This window comes from Artemia franciscana, chromosome 1 (genome assembly GCF_032884065.1).
Source record: "Artemia franciscana chromosome 1, ASM3288406v1, whole genome shotgun sequence".
Classification (NCBI taxonomy): Eukaryota; Metazoa; Arthropoda; class Branchiopoda; order Anostraca; family Artemiidae; genus Artemia; species Artemia franciscana.
In genome coordinates this window covers 14,442,536-14,459,530 of record NC_088863.1, presented here as the reverse complement: position 1 = coordinate 14,459,530, position 16,995 = coordinate 14,442,536, and the positions used below count along the sequence as shown (strand labels likewise).

General features: G+C 34.6%; 1 protein-coding gene across 2 annotated transcripts in view; it reads left to right on the top strand.

The window, feature by feature from the left end:
• LOC136026126 (protein cycle-like) overlaps positions 1–16,995 on the top strand; it is a 175,948-nt gene that overhangs the window by 49,983 nt on the left and 108,970 nt on the right. For both annotated transcript variants that reach the window (XM_065702429.1, XM_065702419.1), the window contains one exon: positions 11,283–11,375. In XM_065702429.1, the coding sequence (XP_065558501.1) occupies positions 11,283–11,375 (93 nt within the window). The remainder of the gene's footprint in view (positions 1–11,282; positions 11,376–16,995) is intronic.

Here is a 16,995-nt window from a genome sequence, read left to right as displayed (position 1 = left end):
AGGCAAGATATTTTCATGTCCTTTCTGGTGTTCAACAAGGCTGTGTTTTGTCACCTTTCCTGTGTGCCCTAGCCATTGACCATCTGCTCAGTAACATTGGCACCAGAAGCATACAATTAAACCTAGAACACCAAATTAATGATTAAGACTTCGCTGACGATATCACGTTCACTGAGTCCTGTATACAAAGACTACAAGAAATACTAGAGGCTGTATGTTACAGAGGCAGACTTATGTTACTAGGAATCAACGCTGATAAAACAAAAATATAACAGCAATGGATTCACCTTCACACCTGAGATGCGATAACCCGAACATTTAGTAGGTTCTAAAACTGAAGTTCCTGTGGAGTACAGTGATATATACGGGATCAACTGAAAAATACATATAATCCCGCATCGGGCAGGCCTCCAGTACTTTCAATAGACTGAAATGGTATGGAGGTCGCAGAATTTCTCTCTTCGACTCAAACTTTTCTATTCAGTAGCAACCTTATCCCTGCGCTGACATATACTTCTGAAACCTGGCGTCTGAATAACACACAAGAAATGCAAGTTCTAGTTTTCAAGAATACATGACTCCGAAGAATACTAAACATCCATTGGTCCCAAAAATCTCTAATGAGGATGTGAAATGGATGACCGGACAACCCATAATGACATATATCATTTTAACACGTCAGTGGAAATATCTGGGGCATGTACTTCGTATCTGTGAATCCCGAATCCCAAGGGAGATGTTCCAGAGGCAGCCAGAAGAAAGAAGAAGAAAAGGCAGGCCGCGCAATATGCTCAGGGGCAGCTATGAGACGGACCAGCGAAAAATAAATGCTTCCCTTCAACCGACGTGGGAAGATGTACTTGCTGCGGCGCAAACGAGGGACGACTAGCGGCTTCTTGTGGATGCCTTGGGCACCTTTTGAGACAAAGAAGGATCTAAGGTCTATTGTAAGACTGTATAAAAAATTTAATTCAACCCCACTTTCTAGAGCTGTAATGAAAGAAAGGTTGAAAGGAAAAGGGAACTTCCTGGGAAGGTGTAAACAGGGAGGCTTTAAATAAATTGAGATGTAGGAGGAGCTTACTTAGCTGTTTTGGCTTCATGCAGATTGGTGTTGTTGTCAGTTGCTAGTAGTACTAGTAGCAGAATTTAAATACATATATAAAATACACAGAAAAAACGTAGTTGAACACGCGATTTTAAATAAACAAGAGCAGTTAAATACTTATTTGAAGTAAATTTATCTAAATGTTTGAGCATCACTTTAGATACTTGTTTGATAAAAATGTCAAGCAAAAAAATGAGCTATGTGGAGAGTGTACTTTGATCCCGCTTTCTAGATTTACCAGCCTAAGGCATATCGGTGCTGCGGAAACTTTTAAATAATTTTAGTTATGTTACGTTTATCTTATTTTAGTGAAACTGCAAATTCAGCTTCTTATGTGATTTAAAAGCATAGGAAGTTTTGCTAGGTGATTTCCAGAGAAATTCCCTACGGATCGTTTTTGGTGCCCGATTGACTGAACATATTTCAAATAGTTGACAGAATGAATGGTGTGGTCAGGGTTGCTACCCGGCAAAACAATCATTAGATTCTTGGAAAAAAACCCTAAAACTACAAATAAAACACTAGTTTATTGACTATAAATCACTGTAAATCAGTAGAATTATAAAACTCATCATTATTGTAATAAATAATTGTTTTGTGTCTTTACCATGATTAATACAGGAGTACCTACAGAAAGGTAGGTGAAGTTGTCTTCAGTTTTTGGGTGCATTTCATTTAATTACAAGCTTCATTTAATTAATTAGCCCCTAAACTTGTATAAATCAAAAGATCTCTTAAAATTCCTAAAGACCCCTTTGGGTCAAAAGATCCAAAAGACCTATTTAACCTGTGTCTTTACCTTATCTTCATCCTCAGAAACTGAGGCTGTATCTGTAAAAAAACAAAAATTTTCAAACAGTTTGTGTTAACGAACTGTAGTAAGGACCGACCCGGCTCAATAGTAGCCAAAACTCTAAAAAATAGAATTTTGATACCAATAGTTACATCAAAAGAATCACATTTTAATGCTGATTTTAAATATGTAAGATTCATCAAGATCAGTTATACCCATCGAAAGTAACGAGCCTGAGAAAATTTGCCTCATTTTAGAAAATGGAGGAAACCCCTAAAAGTAATACATCCTTTACAAAAATCACACCATCAGATTCAGCGTATAAGAGAACCTTGTTGTAGAAGTTTCAAGCTCTTTTCTACAAAAATGTGGAATTTCATATTTTTTGCCAGAAGACAGATAACGGATGCGTGTTTATTTGTTTGATTTATTGTTTTGTTTTTTTTCCCAGCGGTGATCGTATCGATTGAGTGGTCCTAGAATGTCGCCAGAGGGCTCATTCTACCGGAATTGAAAAGTTCTAGTGCCCTTTTTAAGTGACCGAAAAAACTGGAGGGCACCAAGGCCCCCTCCCACGCTCTTTTTTTCCTAAAAGTCACCAGATCAAAATTCTGAGATAGCAATTTTTTTCACCATAGTATAAAGTGTTAATAATTATATCTTTAGGGACGACTTACAAACCTGCAGTCCCCTAGGAAGGGGCTGTAAGTTACAAACTTTTACCTGTGTTTACATATGGTAATGGTTACTGGGAAGTGTACAGACGTTTTCAGGGGGATTTTTTTGTTTAGGGGGAGAGTTGGGGGGGGAGGTACATGGGAGGATATTTCCATGGAGGAACTTTTCATGGGAGAAGAGAATTTTAATGAAGGAGCGAGGGATTTTCTTGCATTATTTGAACAAACAATGAAAAAATAAATATGAAAAGATTTTTCTACTGAAAGTAAGGAGACGCATTAAAACTTAAAACGAACAAAATTGTTACGCATATGAGGGGTTTACCTCCTCGTTATAACGCTTTACGCTAAAGTAATTACGCTGATTTTAAATATGTAAGATTCATCAAGATCAGTTATACCCATCGAAAGTAACGAGCCTGAGAAAATTTGCCTCATTTTAGAAAATGGAGGAAACCCCTAAAAGTAATACATCCTTTACAAAAATCACACCATCAGATTCAGCGTATAAGAGAACCTTGTTGTAGAAGTTTCAAGCTCTTTTCTACAAAAATGTGGAATTTCATATTTTTTGCCAGAAGACAGATAACGGATGCGTGTTTATTTGTTTGATTTATTGTTTTGTTTTTTTTTTCCCAGCGGTGATCGTATCGATTGAGTGGTCCTAGAATGTCGCCAGAGGGCTCATTCTACCGGAATTGAAAAGTTCTAGTGCCCTTTTTAAGTGACCGAAAAAACTCGAGGGCACCAAGGCCCCCTCCCACGCTCTTTTTTTCCTAAAAGTCACCAGATCAAAATTCTGAGATAGCAATTTTTTTCACCATAGTATAAAGTGTTAATAATTATATCTTTAGGGACGACTTACAAACCTGCAGTCCCCTAGGAAGGGGCTGTAAGTTACAAACTTTTACCTGTGTTTACATATGGTAATGGTTACTGGGAAGTGTACAGACGTTTTCAGGGGGATTCTTTTGTTTAGGGGGAGAGTTGGGGGGGGAGGTACATGAGAGGATATTTCCATGGAGGAACTTTTCATGGGAGAAGAGAATTTTAATGAAGGAGCGAGGGATTTTCTTGCATTATTTGAACAAACAATGAAAAAATAAATATGAAAAGATTTTTCTACTGAAAGTAAGGAGACGCATTAAAACTTAAAACGAACAAAATTGTTACGCATATGAGGGGTTTACCTCCTCGTTATAACGCTTTACGCTAAAGTATTTTTATTAATTTCTACTATTTATTCTACGGCCTTTGTGATTCAGAGGTCATTCTTAAGGAATTGGAAATTTTAAGCTTTAGTGTAAAGAGCGAGTTATCAACGAGGGTTGAACCCCCTTATTTACGCAACAAAACTTACGAATATAGAAGTTCGTTACGTAAGTTAATTTGTAAGTTACGTATAAATTATACCAACGAAAACGTTTGTAAAAAATTAAAAGTTCTACTTGCCTTTTTAAGTAATCAAAAAATTGGAGGGGAACTAGGCCTCCTCCTTCACACCTTTTTTCTCAAAGTTTCCCGATAATTTCAATTAATTAATATGCAAATTTCGTTTTAATTATTTATTTGCGGAGAGCCAAGATCAAAACATTCAGTAATTGAAAAACGTCCAGAAATTAAGTAGAAAAAACAAGTTTTTTTAAATGAAAGTAAGGGGCAATATTAAAACATAAAACGAACAGAAATTACTCCGCATATGAAAGGGGCTTTTCCTCCTCAACGCCCCGCTGTTTACCCTAAAGTTTTTTACTGTTTTAGAAAGTAGAGTTAAGAGAAAGAGTCTTTAGCGTAAATTAAACTTTAGCTCAAAGAGCGGGGCATTGAGGAGGAAAAGCCCCTTTCATTAAGGCTGTTTTGTTTTGCATACAAGTTTGAAAACTTTCTGCGGTCTCCGTTAGATGTTACTAAAGTCGCATACCACCAAAAAGTGTTTAATTAAATTTAGGTTTATCAAAGGAATCTGTCCGTATTACCGAAAACCAACTGGGAGGATTAAATCTTAGTTTCAATATAACAAGGAGGGTAAATTTAAAATCCTAACTTCTTTAGGCTTTCGAAATGATGTTTCAGGACTGTGCGTCACAATAGGGTTGAAAAGCAAAATATTCACTTTTTTTACTGTCAAAAATTTGTTTTCGACTCTCGCTATGTCACTGAGGCGAAAAAATTCATATCATTACTTTTTTTGCTGTCTGTTTTGGTTTTTTGGGTTTGCTTTTTTTTGCAAGCAGGGTGGTTTTTACATTTTTTTTGGTTTTGGGTTCATACATTTTTTGGGTTTCCTTTTTTTTGCAAGCAGGGTGGTTTTTACATTTTTTGGGTTTTGGGTTTTTACATTTTTTGGGTTTGCTTTTTTTTGCAAGCAGGGTGGTTTTTACATTTTTTGGGTTTTGGGTTTTTACATTTTTTGGGTTTGCTTTTTTTTTGCAAGCAGGGTGGTTTTTGATTTTTAGAGGATTGGTATAACAGGAAGTAGATGTGTGACAAATGCAAAAATTATTAATTTAAATTTTGGATTTAGGTGAAGAAACGGTGGCCACTTTACTGCCTATTATCATCTAATTAAAGCTTTGGGTTATATGATATATCACCTCCTCTGTTCATCCTAAAAAATTAAAATAAAGGCCAAAATAAAGGTCCCTATAAGTATATACTTAAAACTAACGAAGATGTGATCGTATTTTAATGATATTTGGAAGTATATCGTGTCTCAGAGCTCTTACTGTAAATTCCGACCGGATCTGGTTACATTGGGGGGAGTTGGAGGGTGAAACCTAAAATCTTGGAAAACGCTTTGAGTGGAGGGATCAGGATGAAACTCGGTGGTAAAAATAAGCAGAAACCCTAGATATGTAATTGAAATAATGGGGACAGATCCGCTCTCTTTGGGGGAGTTAGGGGAGGGTTAATTCTTAAAAATTAGACAAAATGAGGTATTTTTAACTTGCGAAGCAGTGATTGAATCTTAATTAATTTCAAATAAAGAAGGACCTCGTAACATAGATATCGTATTTTAAATCCCGACCCGATCCAGTGTAACTGAGGGAAGTTGTGGGGGGGGGGGGTGGAAATGTTGGAAAATGCTTAGAACGGAGAGATGAGGATGAAAAACTTTGTGGAAAGAATAAGCACAAGTCTATGATATGTGACTGACATAATCGGACTGGATCCGTGCTCGTTGGGGGAGTTGGAGGGGGGGGGGGAGAATTCGGAAAATTTTGAAAAATGTGGTATTTGTCACCTACGAACGGATGATCACGTCTTAATGAAAATTTGATATTTAGAAGGATCTTGTGCTTCAACGTTCTTATTATAAATCCCAACCAAATCTGGGGGACGGGAGGGGGGAATCAGAAATCTTGGAAACCAGAAATCTTGGCAAACGCATAGAGTGGAAAGATAGGGATGAAGCTTGGTGGGTAGAATAGACAAATGTCGTAGATACGTGATTGACGTAACCGGACCAGATCTGCTCTTTGGGGGAGTTAGGGGGTTCAGTACTTTGGTGAGTTTGGTTCTTCTGGACGTGCTAGGACGATAAAAATTGGTAGGCCTGTCAGAGATCTCCACAACTTGACTTGAAAAAGTCGTTTTCCCCGGTTCGGCCATCTGGGGGACTGAAGGGAGAGGAATAATCTAAAAAAAGAGGTATTTTAACTTAGAGTGGGTGATCAGATCTTAAGGAATTTTTATATTTAGAAGGACCTGGTGTCTTAGAGCTCTTATTTTAAATCCCGACCGGATCTGGTAACAATTGTGGGAGTTGGGAATGGGGGAACCTCCCACTAATAATAAGCATTAATCGTCTGATTTTCCTTTTAAATCAATCCATTGATTCTTATAATTTTGCTAGAGTTCATACCATATGAGCTATTGGCTCTTGGCTATTCCGATCTCGTCACAAGTGTCATATAAGCTCCCAGCTCTTCTTTTTTTCTAGCTGATATAGATGGGTCTCTGAATTCTCAATTTGAATCAGTGGAATGGCATCGATTTTTTTTTTCAAACATTTACTGATAAAAGGCTGATAAAAATAGATTGACGCAACTTGAGTTAGCCACGGAAAGGGAATGCAACTACACTCTGACTTCATAATTTCTCACCTTCTCAACACCAACAAGTCACAAAATATAGTTATGTTTGTGGCACTTGGTGTTTACCTAGTGAGATATAGCGATCGCAAATTCTGTCGGTCTGTCTGTCCCGGCTTTGCTAGTTTAGGCATTTCCAGATAAGTTAGGACGATGAAATTTGGCACATGTATATGGGACCAGACCAGATTAAATTAGAAATAGCCTTTTCTCAGATTCGATCATATGAGCGGAGTGGGGGAACGGATAATTCGGAAAAATAAAATAAAATAAGGTAGTTCTAACTTACGAACAGATGATCTTATCTTAATTAAATTTGACATTTAGAAGGAAATCATGTCTCGGAGCTCATATTTTGAGTTCCGAGTAGATCCTGTGACATTGAGGGGAGTTTGAAGGGGGAAACCTAAAATCTTTGGAAACGCTTAGAGTGGAAGGACCAGGATGAAACTTGGTAGGGAAAATCAGCATACGTCCTAGATACGTGATTGATGTAACCACAACAGATCCGCTCTCTTTGAGGGAGCTGGGAAGAGGGATGGTTCTGAAAAAGTAGAAAAAATGAGGTATTTTTAACTTCCGAACGAGTTATCGGATCTTAATAAAATTTCATATTAAGAAGCACCTCGTAACTTATATCTCTCATTTTAAATTCCAACCAGATCCGGTGTCAATGGGAGGAGTTGGTGGGTGGAGACAGAAATCTCGGAAAACGCTTAGAGTGGATAGATCTGGATAAAACTTCGCGGGAAGAATAAACAGAATTTTAAGAAACGCGACTGGCCTAGCCGGTCGGATCCGCTCACTTTAGGGGAGTTGGGGGGGGGATTCGGAGAATTAGAAAAAACGAGATATTTTTAAATTACGAAGGAGTGACCAGATCATAATGGAATTTGATATTTACAAGGATCTTTTGCTTCAAATCTCTTATTTTAAGTCCTGATCAGATGCGGTGACTTTGGGGGGAGCGTCTTTATCTTACGAATGGGTGATCGGTTATTAATGAAACTTTATATATAGAAAGATCTTGTGTCTCAAATGCTCCATTCGGATACGGGCACATAAGGTGGTTTGAGGGGGGAAACAGGAATCTTGGAAACAGGAAATACTGGAAAACGTTAGAGTGGAGAGATAGGGATGAAACTTCATGGGAAGAATAAGCACAAGTTTTAGATATGTGATTGATATAACTGGAATGGATCTGCTTTAATTGGGGTAATTGGAGGGGGGGTAATTTCCAGTGCTTTGGTGAGTTCGGTGGTTCTGGGCGTGCTATGAGGATGAGAATTGGTATCCTTGTCAGAGATCTGCACAAATTGACTTGATAACAGTGCTTTCCCCGATTCGATCATCTGGGGGGCTGGTTTGGCGAAATTTTTTTTTTCAAAAATTGAAAAAGTGAGGTATTTTTAACCGAAGAATAGGTGATCGAATCTTAATGAGTTTTGATATTTAGAAAGATCTCGTGTCTCAGAGCTCTTATTTTGAATCCTGACCAGCATTAAGCCTCTGACTTTCCTTAAAATCAATCTATTGATTCTTAGAATTTTGCTAGAGCTCATGCCATATAAGCTCTTAGCTCTTGTTTTGTATAGGGGTTGCATATATTTGTCCATAAAATTGTATAAACTGCTATGTATACCACTGAGGATTTTTATACTTATTTCAATACATGCACTCGAATCACATTTCCACCATTAGTTGTCTATAAATATAAATTTTTACTGGACAATTTTCTCACTTAATGCTAAATCTGAGTCAAATTTCAAATTTTTATTTTTGTGCTCAATGTAAATATTGAAATGAATAAACTTTGTATTGAATATATGAAAATCTCATAATTAGACTAAATAAAAGATTAAATATTCTCGTAAAAGATTAAATAATCTCATAAAAGGGTCAATCTATAAAAGGTTAAATCGTCAATCTATACGTATCAAAAACAAAAAAAAACATAATTATTTGTTTTTTAAGGAATATTTCGACTCATATACTTAGTTTGAAGCGCAAACCTACATGTATCTTTGTTAGAGTTAATATTTTTTTGACGATTTTGGTCGTTATTCGAATATTTTAAGATGAATAGAAGAGGAAATACTAACGAAGAGCTCTAAGCTATCATGACTCTAAACTGACACGACTATTCATTATAAACATTCACCAAAATATTGAGGTAGACATCGACCGTGTAATAAATAAATATGGCGGTTGTGGAAATCCAGAAATAGATTTTTTTTATATAAAATTGTGAGTTCATTAACTTAAGCGAAATATATTGAACTTCAAAAAGTGAAAAGATACGCTACGTTGTTATGAAAAGTAAAATTTTGAATTGTAAATTTTTGAGATTTCGTCAAAGTTGACAGTGTTTATTAAAACACTATTTCTAAGAAGAAACTGTGATTAGTTAATGTTTTGTTGCCATACTTAAAACACTTGTATTAAATTTATTTCATGCATTTCTATCTCTTCTTTCCATTTTTCTTGTTAGTCCCCCCAAAACAGGGGATTTAATGTTTAATATATATTTTACTAATATACAAGTTATATCTTTATCCTCATTTCCTTCACTTCATTATTTTCATAGTTGCTAAGCAATGTCATAAAGTTAAGCGGCATGCTAAATTGTTTGACCAATACAAAATGTCGCAAAGATTGCATGACCCAAAAAGATGGTTCAAGACCAATCCTTTTTTGACAATAAAAAGCTAAACTCACTCGCTGTAGCGGTAAGAAGTGCAAAGGCAAAAAATTATGCAGAAAATGTTAAATATCATATTTTTTTATAGATGGTGAACAGCTTTTTTATTTTTTTTTTATGATGGGGCGGTTTGTATAACTTACTAATTTCTTAGCCATATTTATATACCATTTTAATTCCAAAAGATTCATTATAACTTTAACCCTCACCAGATTTTAGAATAAATTTTAAACCATTTCTACTATCTACCTACGACTCATAATTGTCAAGGTTCACTTTAAATTGCAAGTATTTCTTTGTTCGCAAGTTTATCTTGCGAACAAATATCTTGCAATACTTGCCCTAGGAGCTGTGGGTAATAAGTCATCCAAGAATGCATGGTTATCTTACTTTGTTGATGAATTTTAAACAAGATGGGTATTTCTAAATTTTTGTCAAATATTTTTGGAGGAAGGGAAGCTAAAAACAGAATGGAAAGGGGACTGGTTAACCTCTGAGCACTTTTTAGTCCTTCTTCACTGTCCTCTAAAAGTTTAAACTTGTTGCCCTTAGCTGCTCAGATGATACACTTTAACTGTCGCAAATACATATTTTCAGATAAACAGATGTTATAGTATCATAGTATAGGAACTTGCCCTAGGAGCTGTGGGTAATAAGTCATCCAAGAATGCATGGTTATCTTACTTTGTTAATGAGTTTTAAGCAAGATGGGTATTTCTAAATTTTTGTCTAATATTTTTGGAGGAAGGGAAGCTAAAAACAGAATGGAAAGAAGACTGGTTAACCTCTGAGCACTTTTTAGTCCTTCTTCACTGTCCTCTAAAAGTTTAAACTTGTTGCCCTTAGCTGCTCAGATGATACACTTTAACTGTCGCAAATACATATTTTCAGATAAACAGATGTCATAGTATCATAGTTTCAGATGTCCATAGTATCTTTAGATTCAGCAGGATATCCTTAGTATCCCTTAGCATTTACTGGAGTTTCACTTCAAACCCATACCCTTTTCAATCATACTTAGATTAAAAAAAAATCCTCCTTTTTCGTAATGATAAATCCTGCAGGTAAAAAAGTACAATTTTCATAATTTAGAATCCTTACCCTGGGGGCTCTTCGGAGTATTTCATCCGTAAGAGCGTAGTTACTAGACCTTTTCACTGCTTTATAAAATCGTATTTATTGTATTAGTGGTAAATTTGAAAAAGAAAATCTGAAATTGAGTAGAAACAAATAAGTTTTTTTCAATCGAAAGTAAGGAGTAAAATTAAAACGAAAAGAAGCTACTCCATGTACAAGGGGGCTACCCCCTTGAGCTTAAGTCTTAAAGTTCTTTGAAAATAATTGTCATTCAAATTCTATAAGCCGCGTGCTTGAGAAGTTTTTTTTAACGAACTGTAACAAAAATTTCTAACTTTAGTGTAAAGAGCCAGGGTTGAAGAAAGGATAGCCCCCTTCACATACGGGTTGATTTCTGTTGGTCTTATGCATTAATATTGCTCCTTAATTTCACTCGAAAAAGTTTTTTTTTTAATAGTATGGTCAACGCCTATGGTATTTCAGTACTATATAGTGTTGTCTCGGGTATAAAAGGCATGACATTTGTAAAATGTGAGTAGTTGTCAACTCTATATTGGGGCCATTTACCTGCAGCTTTTATTACTCTATCGTGTAATATGACTTTGTATAAAGAAAATATATGCAAGGCTGTATCTAGAGGGGTTTGTCCAAATCGACCCCTCTCTCCCCAAAATGTTTGTACGACTCATAAAACTTAATAAAATGCAGACACGTGTTTTTGTTATGTATACCCAGTCGAAAAAAACCCTCCAAGCAAAATCTTGGATACAACTCTGAATACATCTCATATTGTTTAATCATTAAATATATCATGTTAGGCTTTTTTTTCTAGGCAATGGATATGATCCAAGTAGTTTTATCTTCAGGTATTGGCAAAATTTTACATGTATCTGAGAATGTCGACAATGTCTTGTCTTATAATCAGGTAGGTTTTTCTTCGATTCCAGAATTATTTCTCGTTTTTCTTGTTTTCAAGCATATAAACCCAGCAATTTCGCAATATACTATTTTTCCAAAACATAAACCAAGATGTCCATCTGTGGAATTATTTCGCATAGCTTAATGATTTGATTAGCAGCCATGAAGTTCGTTTGCAAGGAAGGGTCTGTTAAATAATTTCCGAGATAGCAATGGCTGGACATGACAGGATGAGAAAAAGGTATGCGTAAAGAAGAACAAACGAGGATAATAAAATGAAAAAAAAAACAGAGCAAATATTCTGGTCAATAAAAAGAGCCGCTCAGTGAAGAAATAGAAAAATAAAAACATATCATAAAAATCAACCTTAAAAATGAATAAATCATTTCATTGTGGTAATAAATAAGTCTCTTTTATTTAAGTTGTTGTTTTGTATGGTTTGTTTTTGTTTATTTTAATGGTTTTATTTTTTGCAGTTTGTTTCTATATTTGTATTTCTGCACTAATAACGGCTGAGCGGAGTTCTCGGTTTTTTCATTTCAACTGGCTTTCATGTTCCTTTTTTTCATTTCCATTGTGTTTTTTTCATTTCCACTGGTTTGACTTTTTTACTCATATCTTATTATCGTCTTTTCAGTGGTCTACAGGGTTATTTAAGTGGATCTTGGTACGTGCTGTCACCAAATGGTGTTAATTTTGTCTACTTGGGGTAACAAAATTTCAAACTGACCACCAATTTTTTTTTGAAAAATCTAAGCTGCATTATTTTGAAAAATATGTGTTCAAGCACTAACCTAATATGGTCACAAAACTAAGAAGCACCTCACTTTTAAGAAAATAAATATTAAAAGTCATTACCTTATCTTCGACATAATTAATTTTGAAATAACTTAGTTTTTCTGATAAAAGCAAAGAGCAATTTTTGTTCGCTAAAGAAATAGTTTTTGGAAAAAAATAAAGAAAATAAATTTGTTCGTTTCTTTAAACCAAACAAAATTAGCCTTCCATTTTGTAGTTTCCATAGCATATTCTTTTAGAACGATCAAATAAACAGGTTCGTGATATTTCCCTATATTACTAGAATTCTGAAAAACTAGTGCTTTACTGAAAATACAAAAGCAAGGCAGCAAAATAAAGTTTTCGACAATTGTGATATCAATTGTGTACTTTGTATTTTCATGTAAACCCATTTTCGAAGAGTTTCAGGCTGTCTTTTGAAATTCACATAAATTTGTTTTCAGAATAAAATACTGTTATTAAAATTAATCCAAATGATATTTAATATTTCAATTTTGGGGGGGGGGGAAATATTTTTCCAAAAACCTTTTCGCTAGTTAATTGACATTGTTTTATTATTTATTAGCAATACTAACATTTATAGAGCTTGTTACAGCTGATCTGCTAAAGAATCAAAATGTTAAATTTAACTGAAATTTTAGGTAAAATTTGAATTTACAGCCAAAATTTTTCAGCTTTTATTACTAGTGCTTACCTAATACAATTTTCATTTGGGGTTGAGGAGTATTTTCATTCATATAAATTGTAACCTCTGTAGTTTTTAGTCTTCTTCAAGGTCATCCTAACCCTCATCTTCTTGACATTGTTGAATCCGTGAGTATCTTTTCCAATATTTAATCAAATGAATTTTGTCTTGTTGTAGCTGTTACTTTCTTGAAATAAGTGTGTTTAAAGCTCACTAAAATAGTAAGTAGTAAGTAAGTAAGACGGCACTAGGAATTATTTGTCTATATTATTTTTTCTATTGTTCGGTAAATGACGACTTATACTTATTGACGACATGACTGCCTGTCCATGGATTATTCTTTATGGTTGATTATGTGTGACTATGCTGTTTGACCTATGTGATTGTATGGATGAGTAGGGTTAAGGCCTCATTCAAGTGCTGGTCTATATTAATCACTAATTTAGGAAAACAGTCTTCCTTTTCTCCTTCTGTCTCTTTTTTTTTTTTTTTTTTTTTTTTTTTTTTTTTTTTTTTTTGTGTTTGTGCTGTAGCATTGGTGATTTCTCTTTTCATGATATATATATATATATATATATATATATATATATATATATATATATATATATATATATATGTATTATTGTTACAGGATTTCATATCTCAATGATTAACTTTGGCACTAAGTATTTACTTATAATAAAGATTTTGTTTGGTTATTTGGTTGCTTAGAAGCCTGTATTTAATAACTGTAATTTTATAAAAAAGAAACCAAATGGAAAAATTCAAAAAAATGGATCAAATTAACGTAGAATGCAATAAAATAACAGACCCAATTGAATCTGTATCAACATACGACGCAAGAAGAGTAAAAAAGCATTTGGAAAATCAATTAAATAGACAGTATGCCTTAAATATTAAAAAAAAAAAAAAAAAAAAAAAAATGTCAATAAGACTTGCTGATATAAGCGTTTCAACAACGAATTGTATAAATTTTTAAACCATATAACCCATGTTTCCGATGAAAAAAAATACGTTTGAAATGTTAATTTCTTTTGTTTTAAGGTTGACTCAGTTATTTATTGTAATTTTTGGTGAATTTGGCCGGATGGAGCTCTTTACCTTTCTTTGAAAAACTGGTTTTGTGGATAAATTTTTTTAAATCAAACAGTTCGTGGTAACGAACTGTAGTAAGGAGTGACCCGGCTCAATAGTAAACGAAACTCAAAAAAACGAAATTTTGATACTAAGAGATACATTAAAAGAATCGGATTTTTATGCTGATTTTAAATTTATTAGTTTCATCAAATTTAGTCGTACTCATCAAAAGTTACGAGCCTGAGAAAATTTGCCTTATTTTTTAGAATAGGGGAAAACACCCGCTAAAAGCTGTAAAACGTCAAAGAAAATAACACCATCGCATTCAGAGTATCTGAGAACCCCACAATAGAAGTTTCAAGCTCCTATCTACAAAAATGTGGAAATTCGTATTTTTGGCCAGAAGACCTATCACGGGTGCGTGTTTATTTATTTTTTTTGTTGTTTTTTCTTCCCAGGGGTCATCTTATCGACCAAGTGGTCCTACAATGTCGCAAGAGTTAATGTCTAACGGAAATTAAAAGTTCTAGTGCGCTTTTTAAGTGACCGAAAAAAACTGGAGGGCACCTAGGCCCCCTCCCACGCTCATTTTTTACCAAAGTCCACGGATCAAAATTTTAAGATAGCAATTTTGTTCAGAATAGTCGACAACCGTAATAACTTAAACATTGTGGATGACTTACTCCCCCACAGTCCTTTGGAGAGGGGCTGCAAGTTACAAACTGACCAGAGTTTACATACAGTAATGGCTATTGGGAAGTGTTTAGACGTTTTCAGGGGATTTGTTTTGGGTTTTGGGGATTTGAAGGGAGGGGGCCATGTGGAAGCATCTTTCCTTGGAAGAATATGTCATGGGGGGAAGGGAAATTAAAGAGAAATTCAATGAAGGGGGCAGATGATTTTCCAGCATTATTATAAAAAAAAATGAAAAAATAAATTTGAAAAAGTTTTTCGACTGAAAGTAAGGAGCAACATTAAAACTTAAAACGAACAGAGATTATTACGCACATGAGGGGTTCTTTTCCTCCTAAATACCTCGCTCTTTACGCTAAAGTATTTTTAGTAATTTCAACTATTTATTCTACGGGCTTTCTGATCCAGGGATCATTCTTAAAGAATTGGGACAAAATTTAAGATTTAGTGTAAAGAACAAGGTATTAACGAGGAGACAAACCCCCTCATATATATAATAAAAATGTACGAAGATAGAAGTTCGTTACGTAAGTTAATTCTTAAGTTATGTATATTTTGTACTAATAAAAAAGTTCGTTAAAAATTAAAAGTTCTAGTTGCCTTCTTAAGTAACCAAAAAATTGGAGGGTAACTAGGCCTCCTCCCCCTCTTTTTTCTAAAAAAAATTTAGCCAATTAGCCAAAAAAAAAGAGAATTAATATGTAAATTTCATTTTAATAATTTAATTGCGGAGAGCCAAAATCAAGCATGTATTAATTCAAAAACGTTCAGAAATTAAATAAAAGAAAACTAGTTTTTATTTTAACTGAAAGTAAGGAGCGACATTAAAACTTAAAGCGAACAGAAATTACTCCGTGTATGAAAGGGGCTGTTCCCTTCTCAACGCCCCACTCTTTACGCTAAAGTTTTTTTTTTCTATTTAATAAAGTAGAATTGAGAGAAAGAGTCAAACAGAGCTAAAGAGTCAAAAGAGTAAACAGAGTATTTTCTGTTTAATAAAGTAGAATTGATAGAGAGAGTCAAACTTTAGCGTAAAGAGTGGGGCGTTGAGAAGGGAACAGTCCCTTTCATACACGGAGTAATTTCAGTTCGTTTTAAGTTTTAATGTCGATCCTTACTTTCAGTTAAAAAAACTAGTCTTTTTTATTTAATTAATCACAAGAAACGATGTATATCGATATAGTCAAAATGGTATGTCCAGAAAAAGCTCGGAAGGAGTAATACGGGTATTACGTGGAAACTTCAATAAAATGTCGGCGAATGTAGAATCAGATAAAGTTCACTGGTAGCAGTGTTTTAAACGCCACCGCAGTTTTCCGTCACCATATGCTTTGCGCCACCTTTTAATTCAGATAGGTCAAAATAGACACAGATATACATAGACATATATAGATATAAGAGCAGACATAGACATTGACATAGAAATAGACATAAACATAGACATAGACAAAGATATAGACAAAAACATAGACATAGGCCTATGCTAACCTAACCTGTCTATTAAGATCCAACTAATCCTCCTGATGGTGCAAGATTTCCTGGGTGACGGAAAACATAATATGGCGGCAAAACGTGGTGACCTTTAAATACTACGTCTGCAATATCTGAGGGACGACTAAGGTTACTATGTTGAAAATTCAGGGAATTTTGTGGGGGATGTTGAATTAAGTAGCAAGAAATTATGTGCATCCAGGTCATCAAAAAGGATAAACTCAGGACGTTTTAGCATAAAACTCAGAATGGGCAATGGGTATTAAATTAAAACTTTGGTAGAATGTAGAGGGGTGTTGAAATAAGTCAAAACTTAATGCGCATATGAACGCTGTCAAAAGCGCATACCGGGAATATCTGAGGAGCATTTAGAGGTATTTACCTGAATCGTGATTACTAAATCACTCCTCGCTATTGAGGACTGTTCCACTAGATGTGGATAAGAGGGTTTTGTGTCTGAAGTATCTTCAAAGGGATTTAGAGGGACCTTTAAGGGACCTTAAGTCGGAACCAAGCAAATTTAAACTTTGGCGAGCTCCTTATTCGAATTAAACAAGCACTATCCTGTTAACGGAAAATTGTTATCGTTCACTAGTCATACTTCAGAAAATTTTCGTGTGTTAAATACCTTTATTAGTATGGAAAACGTGAACCATCTGGATCAAATGCACAACTATGTGGCGTTACTTCCTTCGCAACCTAGAAGCACAACATATAATTTTTTATTTACTTTGAAATCAATTGCCAGTCTCAGAATTTCTACTCAATGACAACTTGATCCTCCATGTGTCAAAATCACAGTTTGGTGCCACAAGATGGCAAAAACGCCAATTTTTCTTTCCACGCTCCTTATGATCACTTTAAAAAAGCTCTATCTCTTTTA